We start from the raw sequence: 27,417 nt of genomic DNA on the forward strand, positions 1-27,417 counted from the left end.
CCTATACCCCATGATTATAAATAATACTCAAGATGACATGCATTTATTTATTTTCCAAATCTTCCACATTAGAAAATGTGCATGGTCCCTGTGAGTTTTTTGTAGTTTGGGCAGTCAAATCAAATTAGTCACATCAAATTATTTTAACAACAGCACAAAACATTTGATTCAACATCGATGCTTCTCACTCATTGTACAATTATGATAGGATCCGCGCAGTGTCGCACACTGTCTTCTCTTTTTGCCTGGAATTAATTTAGTGCCACTGTAAGCCCCGCCCGCCGCGGATGTAGGAGAAACCAAAGATAACGCACCTTGCGCGGTGGACGGACGTCATATCTTCATCATCAGCAGTCGTCCTGCTGGGACTCTTTGCCGTGCGGCTTTGCTTTGCTCCACTCCACTCAGTCTTTACAGCCCTTCTCCTGTCTGTGAGTGTTTATGTGTTTGAAGCTGCTGTTTCAACACTTTTGAAAATTTTTTTTTTGAGAATTTCAGAGTTCTCTCTCGTGGGCAGAGCCATCTCCACAATCCTTGGAGTAATGGGAAGACTAGATTATAGTCATGGAGAAGAGAAGCAGTCCCTGTTTTTACTTCAACAACCACCGCTAAATCTACTTTGATGCGGTCGCTGAGCTAACAGGCTAACTGGGAATGTTTTCACATTCTAGCCAGGTAGTTAGCATGCTAGCAGGCTAATTCGACTATATTCAGCTGTATGAAAGAACCAAACAGCATAAATTACACATTTATGTGGTGATACGTTTAATTGGAGGCTAATTTAAAATTCTTTGAAACTCTGTCATTTTAGTTGTTATGATTTAATTAGAGCCATGGTTAAAATGTTCTGGCAACAAGTTTGCGATACACAGACTAAAGTTTATCCACGTTTAGTTTGCTGTCGTTTTAGTTTTCGTGTGATTCCACTTAACTAGAGCGTCGGTCATTGTGTTTATATGCATGTTCATATAAAAGTTAAACTGGGTGCCCACTTCAGGTGCTCAAATTAAAGTGGCTTAGGCTCCTCTGTTGTACAGGAACGGTGTTGTCAGGTCATTGATATAGTTACTGACGAGGAGACGAAGAGTGGATGAACATTATAAATCGCCCACATGCGTTGGATCAGCTCCCGGACTTGTGAAAGGCCACTGAAGCTGAAGGTGGGAAACGTGAACGCACAGCCATTGCAGCCCGTGGGAAGATGGCGGAGCGTTCCCGCAGGCGGTGGTGAAACCAAAACTTGGGAACTACTTGGATTTATTGGCCGACACCTTACCTCTGATCAAAGGACACATGCAGGCCAAAAAACGGTACTTAATCCTGTTCTCCGCCGGTGCGTGTCTTATTATGCTGTTTTGTTTGGGCGGGATACAAGTCCCCCTGTCCAGACGCGGATCCAGCCAGCGTGATGAACGCAGCCTCACCGGTTACCACTCTTGGGCTCGGTGGCGTCGCTTCCCCGGATACCTGCAGCGTTTCAGCTCCTGGGATCAGGCCTGGAGCGATGATCACAATGAACACATATCACCCAGACAGAAAAGGGACGCTAACACTGGCGTTTACTCTGGAAGACGCTGCAGAATGGAGTCCTGTTTTGATTTCACCCTGTGTGAGAGGAACGGCTTTAAAGTTTATGTCTATCCCCAGCAGAAAGGGGAGAAAATGTCTGAGAGTTACCAGAACATTTTGCTGTCTATTGAAAGCTCCAGGTTCTATACAGCTGACCCAGGACAAGCGTGCTTGTTTGTCCTGAGTCTGGACACATTGGACCGAGACCAGCTGTCACCACAGTATGTGCACAGTCTTAGAGCAAAGATCCCCAGCCTTCCGCTGTGGAATGGAGGCAAAAACCACATCATCTTTAACTTGTACTCTGGCACCTGGCCAGACTACACAGAAGACCTGGGCTTTGACATTGGCTTTGCCATGTTAGCCAAGGCCAGCATCAGCACGGAGAACTTCAGACCCAACTTTGACGTTTCTATTCCCCTTTTTTCTAAAGACCACCCTAGGACAGGAGGCCAAAGAGGCTATCTCAAACATAATGCCATCCCACCTTTTCGTAAGTACATGCTTGTATTTAAGGGGAAAAGATACCTAACTGGAATAGGGTCAGATACTCGAAACGCATTGTACCATGTTCACAACTCCGAGGATGTGGTTCTCCTCACCACCTGCAAGCATGGGAAGGACTGGCAGAAGCACAAGGATGCACGCTGCGACAAAGACAACCTAGAATATGACAAGTGAGTAATTTTGTATGATTTGATTGATGATATTACTCCAAAACAGCTGTTTCTATCATTTGTTAGCATGTGTAATTTTTTCTGCCTGAAAAAAATTGCAAGCGCCATGTATGGTATATCGAACAGAAGCGATGTCACAATTTTCTGGTAAACTACAGTAGCAGTGGAGAAACACCATTGTCTGGCATGAAGAGACTGTCCCATCATTAAGTCAGAAATCAGCTGTCCAAATTTTAATACATCAAATAATACAGCCTTGGACGATTGTAGGTACCAAAACAAAAGTGCTAAACAGTGCAAACTCCACCCTTTTATTCAGATATAATTTTGACTTTTGTTTTTCTAAATGAGAAATGTCAATATTATATACATAGAACAGTCCCTATAGCTTATAGCTTTGTTATTAATTAATAACCTATCATGTCTGCCAAAGAGTCACTGTGTTAATGTTATTCAACTATTAACTGCTTGGTACTTTTCACATTTCAGCCTTTAAAATTGCACAAAAATGGACATACTCTAGTACCTTTGCCACCGTTGTGCACATATTAGTATTATCGACTTAGAGTACTTCTATGTGCGGCCCCCTTCACTTGTGCGTTTGTCTTGTTAGCTTTGACTATTGGGGTCTAATCTGTCTTCCCCTAAAATATACTGTGTTGTTACTGGTGACTCTGAGCTGTTTGACTCTGTATTTACTAGTGTGCATTAACTGGGACAAAGCACTGGTGCCAGTGAGAGGAAGCAAGTCCTGGGCTTTGTTTTCTCAGTCATTTCCCAGTCAAACCCCACTGAATCAGCCAGCAATGCCTTGGCCTCAGCCAGTGTCCTTTGTGTCCCTGAGTGGTTTGGAAACAAGGACTTACTGACCCTCCTCAATTATTAGTTGCTCTGTTTTGATGGCCAACCTTGGCCAATGGTTTTTGTGGTCAATTATGAAAACTTTTGTTTCATGTAGTTGGCGATGCCATTCAAAAAAAGTGCCATTGGTACTAAAAAAGTGCATTTGACAGTAAATTTCCACAAATAGTTTTGCATGAGACTATAGATTGTAATGCAATTGTATACCAGAACATACATAGCTATATAGGAATATTTATTACTAACAAGCAGCAAACAGACATTTCTTAGCTTGGACTGGCACTCGTAAATTGTCCTTCATGGTTGACTGTCCTTGGTATTCTAGGCTACTTTATTCTTTAGCTAAAAGTGTTTAGTGATATGATTGTCATGATAAAGGAAAGCATATAACCAAAGATACAGAGTCAGTTAGTTGGTGTCATGTCATATCCAAAATATTGTTTCTTCATGTCCAAAAAATGACTTGCAGACTTTCCCAAAATCTGTGGAGGCACATATTGGCTAATGTAATTAATTTGTAGGATTAAGAAAATGACTATCCATTTAATTTCTGCTCCCTGTTTATCCGTTGGAATGCCTGTTGCTAAGTGATGCCAAAAAGTGATTTCAATACCACATAGTGATATAGATGGTTTTGAAGCTACAACTGTAACTGGAAAATGTAATCCTGCTGTCATTAAATAGCATTTAGAAGAAAAGGGCTTAAACTACTTTACTAACCCTTACCACTTTCATTGCACAGTCACAGAATATTTCGTGGTTTTCTGCCAGTAAATCTACAATACACCACAGTGACATCAGCAGGCTTTACACTTATTTCCAGTCCAACAACAGAATATCTGCTCATTTATAGAAAGTGTAATTGTTATTTTCAGGTTTGTTTAGGTTTGTATAATTGTGTTCTTGGATTATTTGGCTGGCGAAAACAACACATTAACCAGGAATAATAATTTCCCAAATTAAAGAGTTGCAAGTTTAAGTTTAAAAAATGTACAGTATGTACAGTATTATTCTATGTGCACAATAACGCATACTGTATCTCCAACACTGTTATTGTCCCTCCGCTTAAAGTTGCCCTTATTGAGGCTGATTTTGCCCTGAGTAGGATGGTAGGACTCAGAGAGTTCGAGTATTAAAAAAATGCAGAAATGGAACAATGGAAGTCAGGCTGCAGGTTGTCATTTGCATATATTGTGGGAAGGCGTTTTTATTTTCCCCGTGCATCCAAGCTTAAAATATTATCTCAGCGCTCAGCATTAGTTTGCCAAGGCATTGACTTCAGGTCAGAAGTCCGACTTGTGTCAGACCATTCTCACCAAACCCAGGGCAGTAGCAAGTCAATGGCTGACAAGATGACTGACAAGATGCACAGTAATGTTCACAACTCCACCACAACTCCATCTGTGGAGCAAAAAAGAACACCAAGAAAAATGACACATTTTGTGTTACAGTTTAAATATACTTTACTTAACTTTTTCCTGTTATAATTTCATCATTTTAACAAGTAAAACAAATAAAACAGAATGTAAAACACAGTACACCGATTTGGTGTCAGTTGCTTTTCTTTGAATTGTTAGACAGCCCAAGTAACAACTACTATTTGGACTATGTGCTCCTTCTGTCTGCAACTGGGCTCCACTCTAACAGGACATGTCTGGAGTTTGTTTTGTCACAGTTTCACTATTCTAATTATTATTTGTTGAACGTGTTGCCTATCAATGACTTACTAAGGTTTTAAAAATTAAAGTATTTGTCAACTGTTATTTTGTTCTGTGGCAAGAGTAATAATGGCACACTTTTTATTTATATTGAAAATATTGAATATATATTTGCTCATATAAACTGAATATATCTTATATATTATATGATGAGGCATTGTACAGTACAAAACGATTCAATTCCCACAGTTCTTGGGACACTACAGAAGTATATTATTTTGATTGCTTGTGATCTACCAGTATTCCTTTTGCGATCCACTGGTAGAGCAAAATGTACTTTTTGGGCAGCACTATCTTAATTTGATCTCAAACACACACAAGGTTTGTTATGTATTAAATATAGATTTCTGGTGACACTGGTCACTAGGATAATGGATTATTACAGATTAATAATCTGATAAATTATTACACCTGTCGGAACTGCACATTAGAATGTGGATTAGCTTTTCTGGGCTGCAGGGGGGGTGTCCTGATGTTACAACTAGATCCAACAAGACTGATTCATCGGTCTCTTAGAAAATGAATCATTCTCATCCTTAATCATACCCAGAGACCCACTTTCTATCCTTGGCCTGCTACCCAGCTGTGCATCTCTTTCCATGGGAGTGAGACTTAGAGGGGCCAAAGACGTGGGTGGGACAGTAGTGAAGGATGGCAGTTGCCAAGGAGATCAGTATTTGTTTTTGTGTCATGATTCAGCTTTTCAAAAGAAATGTTCCTGTGAGATATTTGGTGCTGTAAACAACAAATGAGCTACAGTAAGCAGCCTGTAACATGTTGCAGATTGTAAAAATATGAACTAGATTCAGCTTCTCCTTAGAGTAGGCAGCAGTTCACTCCTTGACTCACACACTGTAGTCAACCAATTCATCTACATTCTGACTCAACATGTTTTTTGCATTTTAATAATAATTAAAATTAACTTGGATTTATAAATGTTTTAATAAAATTTTAAATTCCAGCCAAACCAGTAACGTCAGTTTAAATTAACCAGTCTCCACTAATTAATTTGATTCAACATTTTAATATTTGCAATAGGCAATTAATTGTATTATACATACAATACATACAATTTCTAATGTTTCTTATTGAACTAAATTTTAAAGAAGTGTTCTTGTTTGTGAGCCTCATGAGTCTTCAGTGTTGACAAACTGTGTGGAAATAATAGTTCCCACCACATTAGCATGCATATAGATTTTAAGCTGTATACAGGTCTAAATAACAAAGACTCAGAGCAAGTACACATATTTTACTTGTCATCCTACTGCTGTTTCTAGTCAGTGGGAAGAGTGAACTTTCTGCTCCATTCTTTCCACAGTCTGTCCTTCCTACATCTGTTCTCAGCCACCGAGTATGAGCATGTAAAAACAGCTAAGAGAGAAGAAAAGATACAGCAGGAGGCAGGTCAGATGCAATTTTAACCTCAAGCTGAAAGCCGTCTCACAGCTTGTTTCCAATTAAGAGGCCCTGCCAAGCAAGAAAGTATGAGAAGGATGGAGGGAGACAGAGAAAGGATGGACTGTGAAAGAAAGAATTGAAGGGGGGAAATTGGAACACAAAAAGAAAGCAGTGAGAGTATGGGAAACTGAAAGACTGAGGGAGAAATTAAAAGCCAGAAAGAGGCAGTGGAAAAGGGAAAAAAATATGACAGCTATCCAGCAGTGAGTGGTGAGTACAGTGGCTGGCTGGGTGCTGACGTTAGTCTGCTAGGTGTATTTATAGACTTGCTGGGTTTTAATCCTTAATATTGGCCAAAGCCCCTGGCTGAGGGCTGCTAGCCAACTCGATACCAGCTTTGCAGAGCTGGGGGGTGATAATCAGAGGTGGGAGGATGGTAAACCACAAATCTAACTGCCCATCGTCACATTATACATCTCAAACGCAATATATTTATTCACTGTTATTTTTATTTTAATATGATCTTCTATACATTTTTCATCAGCTGCTTTTATTTGTGATTTAAAAAATAGTCCGAAGTTTATAGTATTATAGCACATTAGAAAACATCTCTGCAAGACCCTGATGTGTAAAGACACTTTTAGAGGACTAGAGGACCACAGAATCATATGCATGTTATTTTCAAAAGGCATTTGACACGGCAGCATAAATAACCTCTGGAGATGGAATAGTGTGTTCTCACCTGGAATTGCTCACAATTCATCTGGGAAAACTGGTGGATAATTTGGCTACTTTTTGTGTTTAGATGACTGGATTATTCTTCTCTTTTACGAGTTCTTGGTTACTCTCTTGCTGTTGTAGATGTTTTGCACAGTGCCACTGGTAATTAAATAATAATGCCATTATAATTGTAGAACCAAGTCTTGCTCTCCTAAAGCTGTCATCCCTAATAACTCATCTGTGTCAGTAACTTACCAATTGATTGTGAGCTGCTGGATAGAGTTTATTAATATTGCAGGCAGTAACCACAAAGCCTCATCGGACAGATTCAATCTTTATGCATCCGCCAAATAATGAAAATTACACTTTGTAGACCATCACAGCATTTTTAAGGCTTTGAACCTTTTCTGTTATCAGGAGCTTTTGATTTTATTAATGTCTTGCAAATTAGCAGCAGAAACATGCAGTAAGGATTAGGCATGTTAGTCCTTCAGCACAGCATCATGAATGTTGGGCAATTTGATTCATTTAAATAAACAGCTGTGACTATGAAGCCCCAGATATGATACTTCTGTAGATATGATTCTTGTTTGCAAATTACTATTTCCTGGTCACAGATGAGCACTTTTTGAACTGAACACTGACTATACTGGCAAACTTTCAAGGACAGTAATGATCAGGTGTCTGTCTAGAAAAATTCTGCCCCTCTGACAAATATAGTTGGTGGCCCCTGGTCTATGATGTACCCTGCTTTCACCTTGATGACTTCTGGTATTGTGAGCCTGTTACTCTCACCACCTCCCTCCTCGGGCTTACATTCAAATATAACTGTACAGTAAATGGACTCCAATATGTAGCTTTGCAGTGTAACTCAATGTTGCTAATTTTGCACTTGAATGCAAAATGAAACCTGCATGATCTGACATATTTCCTGTTGGCTGTTGGGCTCCCTGTGTTTTCTCTGTGGCTGAAAAGCAGGTTGAGCCTCACCGAGGAAAGAGCTTGGCTGTGACAACAATGAGAAGGGAGATGAGCTTTCCCCAATGCTGTGTTTGGAAACAACTGTCTCGTCTCTGTCTGCTGATGTTGATCTTTCATAATGATGAGAGACAGCAGAATAGGAAATGAGCACCAGTGTCACACACTTAGCTTTCCTCTCGCCTACACGGCCAGGCACCATGCAAATTTGATGTGGTTTTTTTAACTGCTTCTTGTTGAATGGTTTGTATGCATATAAACAGTGAATACATTTACTTGTGGTACATAGAGTATGTTGTATAAAGGGTTAAACCCCTCTGACCTGAGAGTGTATGTCTGTGTGAAATCCAATAATTGTGCTAGGTTTGAAAAAAATCCTCTGTTAAGGGATTTCTAAACTTTATGGGAGGTTAAGCTAAAAATAATAATATTCACTGAACAGTTATACAGTAATATATATTGAAGAACTGTATTGTATAACCAGCTAGACTGCATCTGTATTTGTACTCCAACACTGTTGTGGTGCTCAAGAAACTGTTCTCTGATCCACTGCAGTATATTTGATTTCTGTCCTTTCTCGCTGCGTTTCGACTGACATGACAGGAACATTTTTCTTTTATCCCTAGTGTACAGTGAAATATGATGTGAGAGCTACATGCAGAATTAAGCAGCACTCTAGAAGGTCAGCTAAATCCCATGGGCTTTCAACCCTTTAGTTTGTCATGGAGAGTTGTTGGGTTATTTGCTTATGGTACTGTTAAAGTAATGTAGGTTGTAGGGTATTATCCAACTTCAAATATTTAAAATATATTTTTTTTGGTTTTGAAGCTCTGGTATTGGAGAAATACTTGTTTGTGTTAAATGGAAATGATCTGTGTCTCTTCTCATACTTTGTCACGTTTCTTGCATCACATACAATGTGATAATATTTCCATGGTCGACAGCATTGAAAAATCACAAACCACCGTTCTTGGGCCCGGCCGGGTAATGACTTAGAACATCAGATAAAAGTGGCTCACACACACAAACACAGATGTGCAATCTCTCTCTGCCCTCTTTGGACTCCACTTTGCCAGATAAGGTCTTCAGTCAGCACAGAGAGAAGAGGAGAAGCTCCAGCACACGATAATCCTGAGTATCGCTGATAGTTCTCCTAACTTCTATGAAATGATAGCTTTGCTTTTCCTGTACCGTGTGGCATACCTTTACAAATCCCAACAATTTCTATATCATAGCACCCCCGGAATTACTCTAAAAACAAGACACTTGGAAAAAACAATGAGCTATTAGAATGTATGGTGGTCTGATAAACTACAGTGACACAGCTCATTGAATGTGTCGCTGAGTCTTTGCAAACAAGAAACCTTACAAACACAATTATATAAGTGTAAGGCTTGTGCTTATGTCAAATTAGGGTATACTAATATTCAGCTTATATATATATATATATATATTATATATATATATATATACTGTATATATACATGTATCAGATTACAGCTATATTACTACAGGAAAAGGAAGCTACATTCTATATATTTACAAAAATGAACATTACATTTCTGAATATTCTACCTATAAGATATAAAAATAAATTGTCGGGGACTCAAGTGGCAAAGCCCTGGTCAGCTCTATAGTACTGCATATCAATGTGTGATTAGATGTGGACATCAATTAAAACTAAAATATTATTTAACCATAAGGGTAAATGTGTGTGACGTACTGTACAATTGGCTTCAATTGTCTATTCTCTCAACTGAAGAAATCTGGCCTCTTCTGTGAAGTCGTATCCGAGACAGAAAAGTGTTGTCTTTGAACTCTGTTGTTGCCATAGAATTCATTAAGAGATGATGAAGCTTTGTTCTGTGCCAGGTCGTCTTCAGTGATACTGAAAAATTAGATTGCCCTGCAGAGTAATGTTGTAAAGTCTTATGTTCTGCTATGTAATCAAGTTCAATTGTCCTTGTGTCCTTCAATTGATGTGGCTGAGGAATTCACTCTTCATAATGCCTTGTTTAAAACAAAGCACTTGAATTTGTCTTGAGGGAAGATTTGGATTTGTTAAAATAAAGTCAACACATTGCATTTTTATGTTAGGAAAGCTACAAGAAAAACAGGCATAAAACTTTCTGTTAGGATAAAAATAAATACCCTGCAAAAATATGTTGTGTGTGCAGTATCGACACACAGGTTGACATGCTATATTCTTACATTCTTCATTCAGCATTCTAAGAGACTAGAGATACTTGGCAAGTTATGTATGACAATAACTGTTTTTGAAAGACTGAAAAAAGTTGGTGTCAGTTTTGTTGTGATGTATCTTATCAATGATAATTAGTCTGTGTTAAGCCCCTGATTTTGTTTGGCATGTTTTACAAATTTTACATGGCACATTTTTCAGTAACTGCTTCAGTAAAAGTATGTTCCTCCTTCAGACTCAAGTTTATGTCTCACATGATCAGGAAAGAATTTTGGAGCAGACTAGCTGTAAATACGGCATTCTCCTTTCATACGTAATATGAAGATTGTTGCCCACACTAAAGCCAAGTGGCACACATTTCTGGTAGTTGCTGTGATTTTTCTATATCCTCTGGGATAAACTGCAGTACTTCTGCTTTTCCCCATCATCATTAGTGCAGCCACCACCCTGTAATCTCTCTTTCTGTCACTGAGGCAATTGGGGCCTCACTCTTTCGTGGTCTTGTAATTGTGAAGTAATCATCTTTTCCCCCTTGAGAGCGAAGAGACTGTGTTTACTTTTGTTTTTTGGCTGCTCGACTTGGCGAGACACTAATTTACTCTCTCAGCAGCAAAATGAAGCCACTCATTCTGGCTATGTAGTCACTGGCAGTGTTTTGGAGCTTTTTTTAGCAGGCTATAGACATTTTGCCTTTTATAGTTCTTGTACAAGCAATAGTAATACCGTATTGTTATATACATTTTAAATCTTAAATTCATGAACTTGGCGTTCAAAATTTCCTTGACCTTTTTCTTGGGGTTCTGTGACTTGGGGGTGCCACTCTGTAGATCTACACATTTTGTTTGTAGATATTAAAGTTTCTTCATGCCTCTAACACAACAAAGTCTTTCTCATTAAAGTATATCCTTCTTCAAATGTTCAAATCGCTCGGAGCAGCTTTATTTCATTAATTTTAAAGGCTTATGCCAAAACAAATAGGCTATGTTCCCCTTTAAGCATAATAACAATACAAATCAAGCAGCTTTACCCATCGTGGAATAAAAAAAGAATTTATTGAAATTGAAATAAATTTACCTTGCTACATGTGTGCTACAGCTCCAAACCCTGCATTTTGACAACCAGTGCACCTGTGCATGAACTACATTTCCTCAGTATTATCACAAATAAACCTTATACAAACACAATAACCACCTTGAAGTCCTCCAACAAGATCAGAGCCCAGGCGGTCAAGATTCTATTCTCAGAGGAACAAATTCTAAACCAAGAGAAACGTTACAAGATTAGGCTGTTTGAACAGTAATAGAAGAAGACAGTCTCTGAGTTGACACGGATTTTGGTAAAAATCAAATGTACACCCTGAGAAGCTTTCAGTGTACTGAAACATTTACTGAACGTTTACAGAAAGATGTTGGATGCTGGTTAGGATTCACATCTGTTTTATTCTTATTTTCACAGAAAGATGGTGCTGGTTAGGATTCACATCTGTTTTATTATTTTATTTTATTTTTGCAGCTACTGTCATCTACTTTTTTTTATTCTGCTCAACCCCCCCCCCCCTCATGTCCCCCCCAGTCTCTTGTTTTCTCTACATCCCCCTCACCACTTTTAATCTTTCTCTGCCCCTTTCCTGACCCTGCCCCAATCATTTCACATCCATTCATCACTCTCCCTTGTTCCCTCTGGCTCGCCCTTTGCCTCTGTGTTATTCAATCCCTCCATCCTCTCCATCACTCTTTTCCTTGTCACGTCCTTCGATCTCTTCAACATTTTTTTTTCCTGCTTGGCCCAGGCTGGGGGACATTCCTGACCCGGACTTATCTCTCCTCCAGAGCAACAAATGCACGAGCAACAGCATCTGCTCAGCTCTATCTCCAGCAGCAGTGAGTTATGCCGGCTGTTTGGAAGCATTCCTTTAAGTTAGGGATCCCTCAGATTATCTGCTAATCTCTCCGCATTTGTTTTTAAATGGCACACACTGACCAAACCAAAGTGTAATGTCTGTAATGATTCTAATTCAGCGTCACAGTGGACAATTTAAAAATTTCATCCGCAGTCATTTTACTTAAGATCTTTTTATTTTGAAAAGTAGATTTTAATAAATGTGACATAATTTGATCAGTGATTTAGAACTAGTGCATCCTTTTCCTTCATGACAGTTCTTGATGGTAGCAGAAAAAGCCTCTGGTGTTAATGATATGACCCAAAGTGCCCGTTATGCAGTTTTATTTTGCTTGACTTTACAAGTCAGACCTGACATTCCAGCACTAATGACTTTTCCATTAACAGTCATTTCATTATCTCCAAGACTCCCTTGTTCTGGTTTATGGGACCCAAAGAGCACTTCAGAACACCCTTCAGGTGTTTCATCATCCAGCATCCATAAATGGATGATTAGACAAGTGGACAAAACTTCCTCCTAACTTCTGTCAAAACCGACGGGTATGAACACAGATGTGTCGTTTTGGTCAGTATGTGATTATTTAAACCAACTCTAGGCTGAAGAGATGGGGGTTTTAGTTGAACTGATAATGAGGTAAGTGAAAGAGAAAAAGAAGCAACGAGAGTTCCCAAGCTTTGTAATCAAGTGAATTAACTTGGGGTCAGATTGAACTCTGCTGGGGCTTGATACCCCTCTGTGTGTCTGTAAATGTTTTATATAGCTGTCATAGAACTTGTTAACCAGAGGATGAGGACTGGACCTTCAGTGCCTTGAGGAAAGAAAATCATCTTTGTACTGATGGTGTAGCTTTTACCTTTTTCTAAACTGCATTAGGTATAAAATTAATTTAATTAAATATAACCATAAACAGTCCGCGCTCCAATAAAGCATTGACGGCATTATATCTTTCATTTTGTTCAAGTGAGTATAATATTTGTATTCTGTTCAGTTCAGTTCAAGTGAGTATAATATTTGTATTCTTTGCTTGAATGTCTTACAATTAGCCTTCAGTGCATTGTTAGAGCGGTTGCTTCACTGTAATTTAATCTGCACTAAATATTAAATCAAGATCTGTGTGGGGGTAAAGGAGGGGTCCTGGCATTAGATTGATGTTACTAAATCCTTACAAGCTCAATAAAACCATCGCTGATGTCTTGTGTTTCCACATTCCTTTGGGATGGCTTTCTGCAGAAACTCTCTGTTGGAGAGACCAGTCCAATCTCTGATGTTTGTTTAACCCTGTGTAACATGAGTATTGAGAAACGTTGATTACCCAGTGTTACTGACACTGACGTTTGATAATCTTGTATCACATCGTGTTCTACCTCAAACCTGAAAACACAGTGTCTGTGTGTCTAGTGGTTATTATTTACTAGTCTGATGCAAGAGTCCTATATAGTAGGGCTGTTTGTTTTCATCCACCGTGCCTGACAGTGTGTATCGCAAATGTATACCATTTGGTGTGCAGTCTTGTTGGATGAAAACAAAGATGCTGCATCTGGCAGTGCCTTGAACCACTGACGTCTCTGTGATTTGCACTGAGATCAAAAAAAGGCTTTACGTTTGTGTGTGTGCGTGTGTTAGCTTGTGTGACATTCTTGCCCTGGGTGGCACTGGCAGAGTGGAGCTGGGAGAAAGCCTGTGGTTGTCAACTAGCTTTTTTTTTTTCTTCCTTTCCCTTTTATCTGATGGCATTTACTTTTACTTGGTGCTTTTCAAACTGAAATTCCTCTGGCTTGAGTTCAGTCCTGGCAACAGCCAACTGCCCATCAACTCAGCACAAGTGCGACAGCACAGCGGAAGCAGAAAATGAGATATGAAGTCAGTACAGGATGCCAGTGGGGTAGAACCGAGGGGTAGCACTGAAACTGCCACTGTTTCAGCCTCTGAGCAAAACTCAAGGTTTTTTTTGTGATCATAACATCAAAACACCTAGAACACCCCATCATTTAAATTTTTGACAAAATAAACAGCTAATTTTCTAGATGGATGATGAATCGCAGTCCTTGTTTGACACTGTCCTTTGACAAATGACTGGAGGAACCCACACGATCGCTGAAACCCAGCTGACAGCAGTTCCCTCCTTTGATTGTGATTCTCTGTGTTGTTTTGTCAGAAATGCGTCTGGTCTCTCGCACAGATATCAGTAGACAACACCATGGCTGTTCCACTCGAGCTGTTAGGCTCCTGCTGGTAGAAACCATGGATTAATTTTGTTCACTCCATCCATTTTTGTTGGGAGGCTAGGAGTCAAATTGATGTTCTCTTTTGCTGGCCCAAAGAGACTTCCAGTACTTTTTTGTGTATATGGACAATCTTCTAAAATCCTCTTTCCTATAATATTATAAATATCTATCACTATCTACGTACAAATCTTTACGTTTTATCTCCTACAGAAGTAGGGAGTGTGGGGGTATTGCAGCATATCAGGCCCCAACCACCACAGTGAGAAGCTTGCTCATTTTCTAGACTTTTGCCTATATCAGAAAATCCATTGAAAGTGAAACATTTTGCCTGGTCCAAAAAATGAGTCAACTTCTGGTCTAAACGTGAACTGGAGGACTTGGACTTTTGACTATAAGGCTTCTTGGGCTTTGACTTTGAATATAATACATCATTTGCAGTCTGTTAAATATTTCATAAATTTAGTCAACGATAAAGTTTTTAACTCGCCCAAGTGGTACTCTCACATCTTGCTCTCACACAGACGTCTGTCATTTCTTGGTGGAAAAGAAACAAAACCAACTGAATGGTCAGGAAATGTCAGCGCTGTGGTCGTTGTGATTGAACATTCGGTTTGGGCTAGGACCTCATTAAATGCGTCCATGTTGACCACATGCTTTCTCACAGCCTGAAGATTTGACATATCCATGCAGCAGATTGTTTTGACCTTGTGTTTTTTCACTTCATTGGTTTTGTCTGCTCTATTCAATTACACAATAATTATATGAAATGAAGAATCATTTTCATGTTTTTTCCAGTGACGTACAGTAAGTCACTGTACATCAATTTGCATGCTGAGGCAAAAAAAGTAATGAATAGTTGATTATTGCAATAGTACACATTTTGAAAAATATTATTGCAATATATTATATGCAATATATTATAATATTGCAATAGTACACATTTTGAAAAATGATTTGTTGGTTGCTGACATTATTTCTCCATAAGACCACATGTATGGTACAGAAAAGACACACCTAGAGATGAGATGGTTTATGAGAACGAATCTTTTGAATACTCACGCTTGACATCTGCGCTGACACCCAGTATTACATAGTGACAGTGCTCCTCCCCACCAGCAGCCATCTGGAAGAGTGGGGGGGAAAGTGAAGGTATGCACGGAGTGAAACATCTGGTCTTCTGCGTACATGCACAACAAACGTGAACATAATAGCTGTGAGGTTTATTCCCTGAAAGACCAAGATATGGCTCTCTCTCTCTTTTTTTTTTTAATTTCTAAAAGCCTGTCTTTAGCTACAGTATAATGTCTGTCATGTTCATCGGTACGTGCAATAGCAAGGATTAATGGTTATTGTCCATGTTGATAATGGATTTTTTCTTTCAACATAATGGTGTCTTTCCCTGCATGCCGTTTGGTTCAAATTAAGCTTTTATGCTTTTGTGATCGCTAATGTTCTCTTAAGTCGCTGAAGTGAGTGTAATTTTAAATGCCATGTGTTCTCCAAGTAAGTAGGATTATCCATATAGATATGTTTTTAAAGCCATTAATCATTCAAAAGCATAGCTGCATTATAGTCATTTTAACCCTATTCTGCATAGGACTCGTCTGCTTAGTATTTAATTTAAACAAAGATTCCAAGAGAAATTAATGCATACAGTAATTTAGAACAGAAATCATTTAAAGATCGATGCATCCCAAACAACTCCCTTGTTATTCTACTACTGCTACTGTTGATACATCTTATAAAAGTCAATCCTGTTTACACATATGTTATAAGGTAAACCAACCCTGGTGTTATAAAGATTGTATTCTACATTACGCACATTTTTTAGTGATATAATTTTAAATCAGAAAGGGTTTGAAAGAGAATGACTCTATGCATGTTTCCCATTCTGTGTCATAGAATCAGTTTGACGTATCGGTCTAATGTAAGAGCAGACAAAACCTTCAATGAACACATGCTAAAAGAATTCCAAGCAGCTCCTTAATCCAAGGTGGTGCTGACTGAGGGTAAGATTAGATGGGAGGCAGTGAGGTAGTATTGAGTGATTCAGAGATGGGCAGGTAAGAGAGGGCATTGGGTTTGAAGTGGGTAAAGAGTGGGTTAGAGTTTAAAAAAAGAAAAAAAGCGACGTTTCCTGAAGGAGAAAACAATTACTGGTTTAATAGTTTAGGTGTTTTGTTGTTCTGGTCTGTGTTGCAGTCCTATTAGAAGATGTTATATTAGTAAGAAAAGTAAAGTAATAGTGGTAAGTGATTAATCTAAGTGCTTTTTATGCCAATCAAATATTAACTCTTTCATGTTACGATGATGGTGCTCTATACATCAAACATGACTCTGTTTCCCATGATCTTTACCAAAAATCTCTAGTTCTGTTTTTTTTTGTTTCCCAATACTCTGGCAATATTTTTCTGATATTTTTATAAATAGGGCTGGTCTTGAAAGATATTTTTTCACAATTGAACTTCTACACTGCAGGTATGACTACAGAGAGATGCTGTACAACTCCACGTTCTGCCTGGTACCTCGAGGACGACGGCTCGGTTCCTTTCGCTTCTTAGAAGCCTTGCAGGTGAGCGACATAGACGTACGACATTAGTCATTATTGTTGAGTGATTAACAAAGAGTGTCTTCACACTGTGAGAAGGCTCGAGTAGTTGAGAAGTATTAGATTTGCATGCCGTTATTTAGAAACATACAAAGACACCTTAACGTACTGACTTATTCCCACCAACTCTCTCACCCACGACTTGCGAGCTTCCTATTTCAGCTGCTCATGACTCCAGAATTTTTGTGTTCTTTTGTGACTGGCAATTGTGTTGCTGTGGGCCAAACACCAACAGCAGAATTCACAGCCTGTTCTTGGCAGCACTTTTTTTACCATGATCTAAATGAAATTGAAATGAAATGTCAAATAGTGAAATGTCATTCTAACTAATCAACTGATGTTAATTAATCTTAAAAGTATAAATATCATCCTTAATGGTCTCAGTCACAGAACACATAGTTTGGTTAATATACACTGGGGAAAAACAGACATTTTTGTTCACTTTAGTGAAACTATTATGATCATATAAAATCACTTGAGATCATCATGTTGTAGATCCGGATCTACGAGTAGATCCCAACATTTTCAGTCTAAGTAGATCTCTTTAGCCTGCTTATTTAAATAGTAGCGTCGCTGTTGTATTTATTACAGGTATTTTATCCCACCTATGGTAAAAGTCAACAGTGAACTCAGTAGTGTTATCCAAAGTTCCCTGATTGGAGATCTAAATATTTAGGTTCTCTAAGACAAAACAGTGTCAAATGTTAAAGGTTAACATTTGACCTAACAGGTTAAGTGGAAAAAACAACCAAAACAGCAGGACAATATACTGGACAGAGATGTGTTTTAATAGAAAGTAAGTTTGACTACAGATGACAAACTGTGAATCTATACTGACTGTAATTAGGAGATAATTACAACACAGGTGAGTAAGGAGGGGGACATGGAAAGACTGATTATAGGTCAGCACAGGGTGAGAGCGCAGTGCAGCTGAGGTGGTTTGCAGTGGTTTGCTGGTCTGCACAAGTTGACCGCAGCCTGGAGATATTAAAGTCCGTATCCACACACAGCTGTATGCTGGGGAGCAGAGGAGTCAAGGAGGGCAGGCAGAAATTGGGGAATTTGAGGAAGCTGAATACTGGCCAGCTGCATTAGACTCAGCGGCTCAGTGGAGTGTTCATTCCAACAGGGTTGGCAGGGCTCGGTGAGGCAGTGCAGCGAGTGGAGACGTTTACATGGTTTAACCATGAGTTAGGTTGTTCACTAATTAGCCAAGAGAGCCTGTGACAAACTTGGTTAAACCAGTATGTGTGCAATATGTTCAGATAAATACAGTCTATGTGCATGACTGCCCTATGTTTCCTACGACTCCTAGGAATCTCATTTTAATAGTGTATGACAGCTGACAGACAGTTTAACAACCACACATAAAGTTATGACAGACTCATGCACATGCATTTACAATAGATGTTTAATTGACAAGGCAACACAGACACACATGAACCTGCAAAAATTACATGTATTCTGCTGACTTAATAAACTATAATGAACTTTTTTTTTTTTAATGATCATTTTTAGAATTGGTTGTTACAATACTGTAGTCTTTCTCTTCATCCTTCCATTTGCCACTGCCTAATCCCTTTCAGGGTCCTGAGGATTAATATTGGGGTTGTTCAAGTAAAAATTCAATTTTTCAAACCAAAAACTTCAGCTTAGCTGAACACGGTCTGTGGGAGAGGGAAACTACAATTAGGACCAAAACATCATAAATCATAAAAACAACATAATAAACATAAAAACGTTTCAGTACCTCAATACATTTACTCATTGCAAAACACATCAAAAGAACTAAAACTGAGTTTAAAGAGTTTACATTTCTGCTTTAGGGATATGCTAGTGAATAATAGAACTGCCAGCACTGCATTGCATTGTGGGTGGCAGTCATGGTCTGTTTTAGTGTAGAAATGTATCTTTCCCTGAAAATGGGAATTGTCTCTGTTTTTCTCTACAGATGACCTAAAACAGAGTCACTCTGAAATTGTGTGTGGACTGCGTGCGACCCTCGGACGCATGCAGGCCAGACACAACCTGATTGTTAACATTTCAATGTCATCAGGAACTCAGCACTAACAAATATGCTGCTGCACTACAGCCTTACAGTAAACCTTTACTCTTCATGAAATTATTATGTAAAAGAGACCACCTCATGACTATACTTCACGTCGATAACCTGCATGTGTGTGTGCTGTACATTTCATTCACAGGCGGCTTGTGTGCCTGTGATGTTAAGTAACGGCTGGGAGCTTCCTTTCTCGGAGATCATCAACTGGAATACGGCAGCTGTGATTGGAGATGAAAGACTGCTGTTACAGGTGTGGATACATGTGCAGTAACTGATACAAAGTACTTGAAGGTGTGTCGGGTAACTTCAAGGCATGTACTATTGTGTTTAATATGTACTTACTCAGGTCTTTTTGTAAGTAGATTATACTCTAACAATGATGACTAGGACACGTTGTGTAACCTCTTGACCTTTGTTTCAGATCCCTTCAACGGTACGCTCCATTCACCAGGATAAGATCCTGTCTCTGAGACAGCAGACTCAGTTCCTGTGGGAGGCCTACTTCAACTCTGTGGAAAAAATCGTACTGACCACGCTAGAGGTACGTTTTTTCAGTTGTTACATTTACAGTAGGATCTTCTGCAGAAGCCATTTACAGTCAGTCAGTCAGTTGTTGTCCTCAGATTGTGTTACAGAGGCCTGAGCCAAAGGTATTAGGTCAGCGTGCTAGAAGGCAGAGCTGGGATTTCACTGTCGGCAGGGTAGAGTTACAGCTCTGAGAAGCCGATCTTCAATCTGTTTACACTCCTTGCCGTCTTTTACCCTCTTTGTTAGGAGACTTGCATGTTCGGTCTTTGGTTTTGGTAGAACCCCATTTATTAGTCATCTTCTAGGAAGGGATTGTGAATATTTTACACAGGCGAGGTGTTGCTGCAGCTCAGAAAACTGTTTATCTGCACAGAATCCCACAAAGGCAAACCAGCTTTTCTTTGCTCTGCAGCTACACAGTAGCTCCTGAGACTGTTTAATATTTTATTGCGGTTTCATCTGGCGCTGTAACAACCTTAGATCCTTGCTGGAGATGGAGACAGTTGATGCTGGGGGCCTGTGAAGCCTGCTGACACAACGTATGTGATATCAGGCTCAACATTTGACCTGTGATTTAGCTGAGAATGGAAAAAAAAGAATACAAGTTATTTCTTAAGATAATGTTTTGATAGCATTTTTTTTTCATGTTCCAAGTCAGAAGCTGTACATGTTATCACACTGGAAACTTGTTTTTTCAGTTGCTTTAATAGAGGGGACCACACAGTATTTATCATTGATTGTCACAATTTTGGAATCCAGTTATCTGCCAGATTGGATGCTTTCAATGGGCCTGATTTGACCAGCCAGTTGAGGATCACTGATTTAGATTTTATTTTAGTGTCATTTTAGTGTTTGTTAATTCATTATGATGTCAGGAAACTGAAGAAGGTTAGCTCAGATTATGGTATTTAAAATAAATAAAAAACTTACAAAAACTATACAATGGGAACAGCACCCTGGGGATAACGTCTGATCGTGACTATCTCCATGATTCATTGTCCTCAAACAGTAAAATTCCTCTTCCTCTCTATTTGCAGATCATCCAGGACAGGGTTCTACGGCACACCTCCAGGAGCAGCCTCATGTGGAACAGTCTGCCTGGAGGTCTTTTCACTCTCCCTCACTACTCCACGTACCTGGGAGACTTCCCTTTCTACTACGCTAAGCTGGGTGAGTGAATTATTCATGCCGGTGCTTCACAGCAGACAAAGCACCACGTTAACAGCTCTCCTCCAGTTTTGATTTTGGCCTGTTTTCATTAAGACACAGAGTGGAAACATCTGGTGCGTAGCAGCTGTTGCGTCCATGTTAGGTAACACAAATGCCACAGTATATCTTTATTAGTTCAGACCATCTCACAAATAACACCTGCCATGTTATGATGATGTGTTTGCGCTCGGTTAACTGTGAACATGTGCAGCTCGGTGTTGACTTTGCGATTTGCTTACCCAGCAGCTTTTCTTGTACAGGTCTAATTAGAGCGTACAGCTTCACTCTGTGTCAGGTGTGCCGGGCAAGTAAACAAGTCGACAAGCATCTCAAGGGATGCTGAAAGTGGCTGGAATAGCACAAATTGGTTCTGATTGTTGAAAGACTTGTAGGAATGATGTACTAAATTCAATAGAAAGTAGTTTTATTCTAGTTCTACTCATTCCTTCCCCCCAGGTATCAAGCCTTATCCGAAGTTCACGGCGATTATCCACGTTGTGACACCACTGGTCTCTCAGTCTCAGCCTGTCATGAAGCTGCTCGTAGCTATGGCAAAGTCCCAGTACTGTGCTCAGGTAATTAAAAACTCAACATTCCCCTCACACTAGCTCCGGTATTAAGAGTTTTAGATGTTGGACTGAGGAATAAACCTTTCTGCACCCACACACTACGGGAATATTGTAGTACCTTTATTTATGAGGAATGAAACTTGTTGTGTTTTTGACAAATTTACAATGTTAAAGTTCCAGGCATTTGGCCAGTAAAAAAAATACATGAGTGCAGTGGTCCCTGGTGTATCGCGGGGGTTACGTTTCAAGACGATAGATGGAAAAACTGCAAAGTAGAGAGGCGGTAGTCATTATATTATGTACATATATTAACCCTTTACGAACCCTTTACTAGGTGTCGAAGGGTGTGAAATATGGCAAAAGAACTTAACGAAACGTTCACAAATCTTGTTTACCTGTACAAACCCCAGGTCAAAAATACTACTGACGAGAATGTAAAAGTTTTGTAATCTAAAACCTGCAGTAAAGGCTTTCAAAATATTGCTGCTGATAAATTACATAAATGCCATAATCCAGCATGGGAAAACACATTTTATTATTTGTGAAAATACACATTTTTCTTAAAAAGCTTTTGTTATATTCTTCAAAAAGGCATTTATAAAGATGTTTTATTTCAATCATATTTCTCTGTCTGTGAAGAGACACTAGTGCACAGGTTAATCCCCTTGTGGAAATGAAAGTGATTTCATCTATTTTTGTGCAGGTAATAGTTCTGTGGAACTGTGATAAACCGCTTCCTGCCAAGTACCGGTGGCCTGTCACCTCAGTCCCAGTCGTTGTGATCGAGGGAGAAAGCAAGGTAAACTCCTCAGCCTCCCACCCTCTGTGGGGAATTATACTTAGACAGTATTTTTTAATGTAAAGACTGTAATTAAATTCAAATTGACACGTGAACTAAAACATCAGTAAACCTGTGGCAGTATTTTCCTGGCAGCATTTCCGAGATGGCAGTTAAGAGCTTCTAACTACTGCTTTTACATCAGATTTTCTCCTCGCGTTCTTTCACTTGTTAATTTATTTGGAGACTCAGTAATTGGACAGGTTGCTCTACTCTCATAAATGTGTGAACAATTAAGTTAAATTATGTGCACACTGTTAAGACTGTAAAAAGTTTTATGCGCCTCTTGGATCTTTTAAACCCCCAAATCCCCTCCAAAATATAATTTGAATTCTGCGTCGACTCTATTACAAGTGTAGAAAATATTGCATATCGTAAACATTCACAACACTCCACAGGATTCTACAGCCTCACAAAATTAAACATGTAGTTGGCCTGAAACCCCCTAACTGTTACATATTTTAGTTTGAGTGACGTGCAGTACGTAGGGATTAGCAGTGACATGTTGATGACTTGTTTAACCCAGGCTTAATTTTATTTTTTTTTAAGTCTAAAGTCTTCTTGTCTCTCCACTGTCGGGAATAAAAACCCTTGTATATTTAGTTGAAACTGAAATTTAAAATAAAGCACAAATGTTGCCAACTTTTAAAACCACATTCTCTTTGTGTATTATGCAGGTATTTGCAATTTCAAATGCCAAAAAGCTGAGGCTGCAGGGCTCGGTCGGTAGCCTAAACACACTGCGCTGCTTGTAGATGTCTATCTGTGGTTTCAGCTCATCAGTAAAATGCAGCATTTTGCTGCCATTGGCATAATGCCAGCGTGTATGTTTGGCTGACTCTGCTGTCAGTGCAGCGAGATGAAACAGCTCTGTGGCACAAACAGACGGGGAGAAACAGGTCGCTGTTTCCCAGGCTGAATTACCTGTCTGCAAAGGCTGATAAGACTTCTGTTTACGCACGGATTAGTCGACTTGATCTGCATGTGAAAAGTGTCTTAATGCATTTTAAATGTAGTCAAAATATCTCCTTTCTTTGAAAACCTAACCAGGTGATAAGCAGCCGCTTCCTGCCCTATGACACCATCCCCACTGAGGCTGTGCTGAGTCTGGACGAGGACACCGTTCTCTCCACCACAGAGGTGAGACCGTAAATGAATTTTCAGTCAAATGTCAAATGTCCTAGAAACACTGTCCCTCCCTGCAATTTGAGAAAATGCAAGCAACTATAAATAGAATCTATCTTCTTTGCTGAAGTCCGTTTTGTTTTGGAAATAGTGTGGCGCTGCTGTTGCTGTAAGCCTTGTCCTTTATACAAACCTAGCATGGATTCATGACCATCTGTAGTCCTTTTACAAAGTGATCCAGGTCATTCACTTGGTTTGCCACAGACTGGACACTGATGAGGAAAGTGCTTGGCATCAGTCGTAGTGCCATTACCAAAATGAAGCTGACTTCAGCAGAGAAGCCTGATGGGTTTATAAACTTATGGACTATTATAACTTCAGCTGTTGTTTATTTTAAAAAAGAGCAGTGCCCCGCAGGTTGACACACTTAAGATGTTCATTATTTAAAGAACAGTAACAGGCAGACCGTTACTGTCCGTCTGCTGGAAATGTTGTAGCAGCTTAAAAGCTTCTGGAAAAGACTTTCAAGCAAAGAATGGAAACACTGAATTTTATAAGTACATTTTAGAAGTCATGTGCTCCTACTTTCCTGGTCTCATGTTTGCTGTCCCTCTATCTGTTTGTTCTGGTTCTGTCCTTGTCCAGGTGGACTTTGCCTTCACAGTGTGGCAGAGTTTTCCGGACCGCATTATTGGTTATCCTGCTCGCAGCCATTTCTGGGACAGCAACAAGGAGCGATGGGGCTACACTTCCAAATGGACCAATGACTACTCCATGGTGTTGACTGGAGCGGCCATCTATCACAAGTACTGATCCTCAAACCATTTTCCTTCCATAATACAATTTAATTATTCAACATTCAGCTTCTTTTTTTCCTGGTGTACTCCAATAATACTTTTATGACTTTTCATCACAGATACTACCACTATTTATACACCAGCTACCTGCCGAACAGTCTGAAGAGCATGGTGGACCAGATGTCCAACTGCGAGGACATTCTGATGAATTTTCTGGTGTCGTCTGTCACTAAACTACCACCCATCAAGGTCACCCAGAAGAAACAGTATAAGGAGACCATGATGGGCCAGGTGAGACCGTGCAACTCTGCTGTGAAATTGATTCTGTCTGATCTGTTTGCAGTGACGACTTTTCCCAGAGATATTGAGTTTGGTTTTTTGGTTGTCACTCATTCTGTCCACATGTCCTATATTCACAGCATAATACGACAAACATCCTTTGGAGTATTGCTTTGGATTTGGCAAATAATATTTAATAGGAGTTCAGGATGATTTGGTTTACAAGGAGACTTGCACACTATCAGCTATTAGAGCAAAACACACATTGGCAACTTTGAGTTGAAAATATTGTGAATAAACTTAAACTTACTTAATAAAAGGTTTTCTCCACCTTATTTTCCATTTGTCTGATTGAATCTCTGTCTCATTCTCACTCCAGAGCTCCCGGGCCTCTCGCTGGGCTGACCCGGACCACTTTGCCCAGCGTCAGACTTGCATGAACAAGTTTGCCAGCTGGTTTGGCACCATGCCCCTGGTCCATTCTCAGATGAGGTTGGACCCAGTACTGTTCAAAGACCAGGTGTCCATACTGCGCAAGAAGTACCGGGACATTGAGAGACTATAACGCTCCAGTGCCCCTCCTGCTCACAGGACTACAGGAAATAGAAGAGTGGGAGGGGGGGGGGTGCAAAGTCTATCCGTGACTGCATGGGTGAGGCAGCGGAGAGGGTAATGTGATTGTGTGGACGAGGAGGAGGAGAGGAAAATACACTTGTTCAGATGAGAACAAAACATCCAGTTTTCCCCTCTGTTATGGCATTTTTCCATTTCTCCTCTGCACTCCTTCTCTTGTCTGTTTGGACAGACAGCTGAGGACACAGCACCCACTCTCTGTCCTGTGTCTAACAACATCTGCGTGGCAAGTAACGGCATGACTCAAGTGGTCAAATCCATGGAGCTCATTCAGCGTGTCCTCATGGTGGTAAACCAGTTCATCTGAACCAGACTGACTGTTCTGATCTGTACACTATGCACAGGTTCCTGAGAGTTTTTGCTGACAGAATCTATTGATAATTATGTCTATGAAAAAGGATAACACTATTTTGGATTTTTTATACAATTAATGATTGGCCAGCACTACTCTCTCTGTATTGTCTTAAAACCAATAGCACGGTGGGTAGAACTAGAGGAATGACGACCATTGTTGATCTGATTTTCACAGTGCCTCCAGTTTATCTAATGCTACTTGGGATACGGGAGTCAGAAGAAGGTGCCGTAAAAGCGCCGTCATTTTGCTGCTTTCTTATTTGAATTATGTGGTTGAAAAAACGAAATTTTCCTCATGTGCCATTCTTAAACTTTTAGCAAATTTGTGAGTTTGTTTTTCTCTTCTTTATTTATAAGATAGATTCAGTACTTGAAAAAGTGTTGACCTAAACAACAAATATGGGCTCAACAGAATCCTGGTCTTGGTTGAGGGCAGGCTGACCTTTTCACCAGTTGAGCTGATCAATTCACTGAAAGTAAGATAATTGATCAATTTTTAGCAGTTCTTTTGTAACTTAGGATGTTCTCAAGTCTTGACATTTACATTTTAATGACCCAACTTTATTTGTCCGGCGACCAGCAACAGAATAGGGGCTGACACGGCAACCACTTAAGAACAAGATGACACCTAATGCTGTCAGATAAAGAGCTAACGTTATCCCAACTACAACTACAAAAAATTACAACTGTTTTTTTTTTTTTTTTTCAGAAACAGAAATATGCTGTTATTCAAAGGCAGGGAAATCTGTTCTGTCGAGGATAGTCACAGCAATGTGTCAAAAGAAAACCAGTGTCCAATCTGATTTTCTGTAACCTCAATAGTGACATTTTCACTGGTTTCTATACTGTAGCTTGAAAATCAACGTTGCTTCAGTTGTTTAAGTTTTTGTCTAAGTTGATTGTTGTATTTTTTTTGTTCCCTTTACATATCGCTGACCAGATGGTTTAATTCGATTAATGTCAAGGTCGTATATGAAGTGTGCACAGACTTCTGAGTCAAGATCAACCCCACACTCAGATGAGGACGACGACTCCTCCTCGTCCTCGTCCTGTTACTCCTGTTGCCTCTAATGGCAGGGTGAATAACCAGCTCTGCTGAGCTTCATAGTCGTTCTTCAACCCCATGTATGTGCCATTTGATTGATTGTGATTTCCCTTTGTAAATATATTTTTTTTCATTTAAAATGAGGAATGCTATGCATTCCCATATTTTTGTTAACTGATTTATGCTTTTACTAAATAAAGTGAGTGACAGGAACTAACAGGGAGTGTATACGTATGTGTGGGAGACTGACAAATCAAAACAGGCTGCACATCTCCAAGTGGGGAAGAAAACAGCAGCTTGATTGCAAATGAACAATCCTAGTATTACTAAACAGTGAACATCATCGTACAAAGAACCACATTGGTGCAATATGTAGGAAGGTATTTGTTTGTTTTCCTTTGTTTTTGGAGGGCAGGGGTTACATATTGATGTGCCTTGAGAAGAAATACAAGTTCTTGTTTTCCTTTTCATCTGCCTGGTGCAACAAACAGGTTTCTATTCTTTTATTGTGGTAGTTGTTTGTGTTATGGTTTTCTAATCAGTAGCCAGTGACATCAAATGGCTTTCTACCTGAACGTTGAATCAGATCAAGACATTCCTGCCTGTATTTCTTTCTCTGCAACCTTTCTGACGGACAGGTGTGCTGCCTTGCATCACTATACCTATCTGCTTTATTATGGCAGGTATAGTAATACATGGAATGCACCTCCAGCAGAATCCTCACACGTTCACTGAAGGAATCCACATTGTCTGAACCTAATCACTGCCTGCTTCTTTAATTTACTGTGTAACTGCAGTCTCTAGGTGGATTAAAAGTCATTGGGTACAGATTAAGGGTAAAAATCACTTTTTGTAAAAAAAAAAAAAAAAAAGAATAAAAAACCCCCAATAATTTTCTAAACTAAAAAACAAAAAACAATTAAAATCTTTGTTTAAAAAAGGCTGTCTCCAAGTGTGTATTTTGTTCTTTATTGTAAAGCAGGGGTATCAAACTCAGTCATTCAAGGGGTCAACATTTAACACAGTCTAAGTTTGGGGCCAAACATGATTCAACAGTTATTCAACAGTCTAGTGCTGAGAGTGCTCTTAACAGCATTTAAACTCTTCTCAATAAAACAAAGAAT

The 27,417-nt window shown here is 39.5% G+C and overlaps 1 protein-coding gene across 1 annotated transcript; it reads left to right on the forward strand.

Moving 5' to 3' along the window:
- The first annotated feature begins 337 nt into the window (after positions 1 to 337).
- Positions 338 to 27,165, forward strand: LOC103388612 (exostosin-1b). The gene is made up of 11 exons (XM_008323671.3): positions 338 to 2,246; positions 16,725 to 16,818; positions 19,059 to 19,166; positions 19,338 to 19,457; positions 20,482 to 20,614; positions 21,110 to 21,228; positions 21,926 to 22,021; positions 23,111 to 23,200; positions 23,831 to 23,991; positions 24,102 to 24,273; positions 24,641 to 27,165. Exons 1-11 carry the CDS (start codon positions 1,294 to 1,296, stop codon positions 24,824 to 24,826), a joined length of 2,232 nt encoding a protein of 743 aa, XP_008321893.1. The 5' UTR covers positions 338 to 1,293; the 3' UTR covers positions 24,827 to 27,165.
- The last annotated feature ends 252 nt before the right edge of the window (positions 27,166 to 27,417 follow it).

Source organism: Cynoglossus semilaevis, chromosome 13, assembly GCF_000523025.1.
Source record: "Cynoglossus semilaevis isolate Cse_v1.0 chromosome 13, Cse_v1.0, whole genome shotgun sequence".
Classification (NCBI taxonomy): Eukaryota; Metazoa; Chordata; class Actinopteri; order Pleuronectiformes; family Cynoglossidae; genus Cynoglossus; species Cynoglossus semilaevis.

Excerpts from the sequence above, each read along its gene's own strand:
- LOC103388612 (XM_008323671.3), top strand. The coding sequence starts at position 1,294 with ATGCAGGCCAAAAAACGGTACTTAATCCTGTTCTCCGCCGGTGCGTGT. Across the intron at positions 21,229-21,925 it reads AGTCCCAGTACTGTGCTCAG|GTAATAGTTCTGTGGAACTG; the intron begins GTAATTAAAAAC and ends ATTTTTGTGCAG. Across the intron at positions 23,201-23,830 it reads CCGTTCTCTCCACCACAGAG|GTGGACTTTGCCTTCACAGT; the intron begins GTGAGACCGTAA and ends GTCCTTGTCCAG.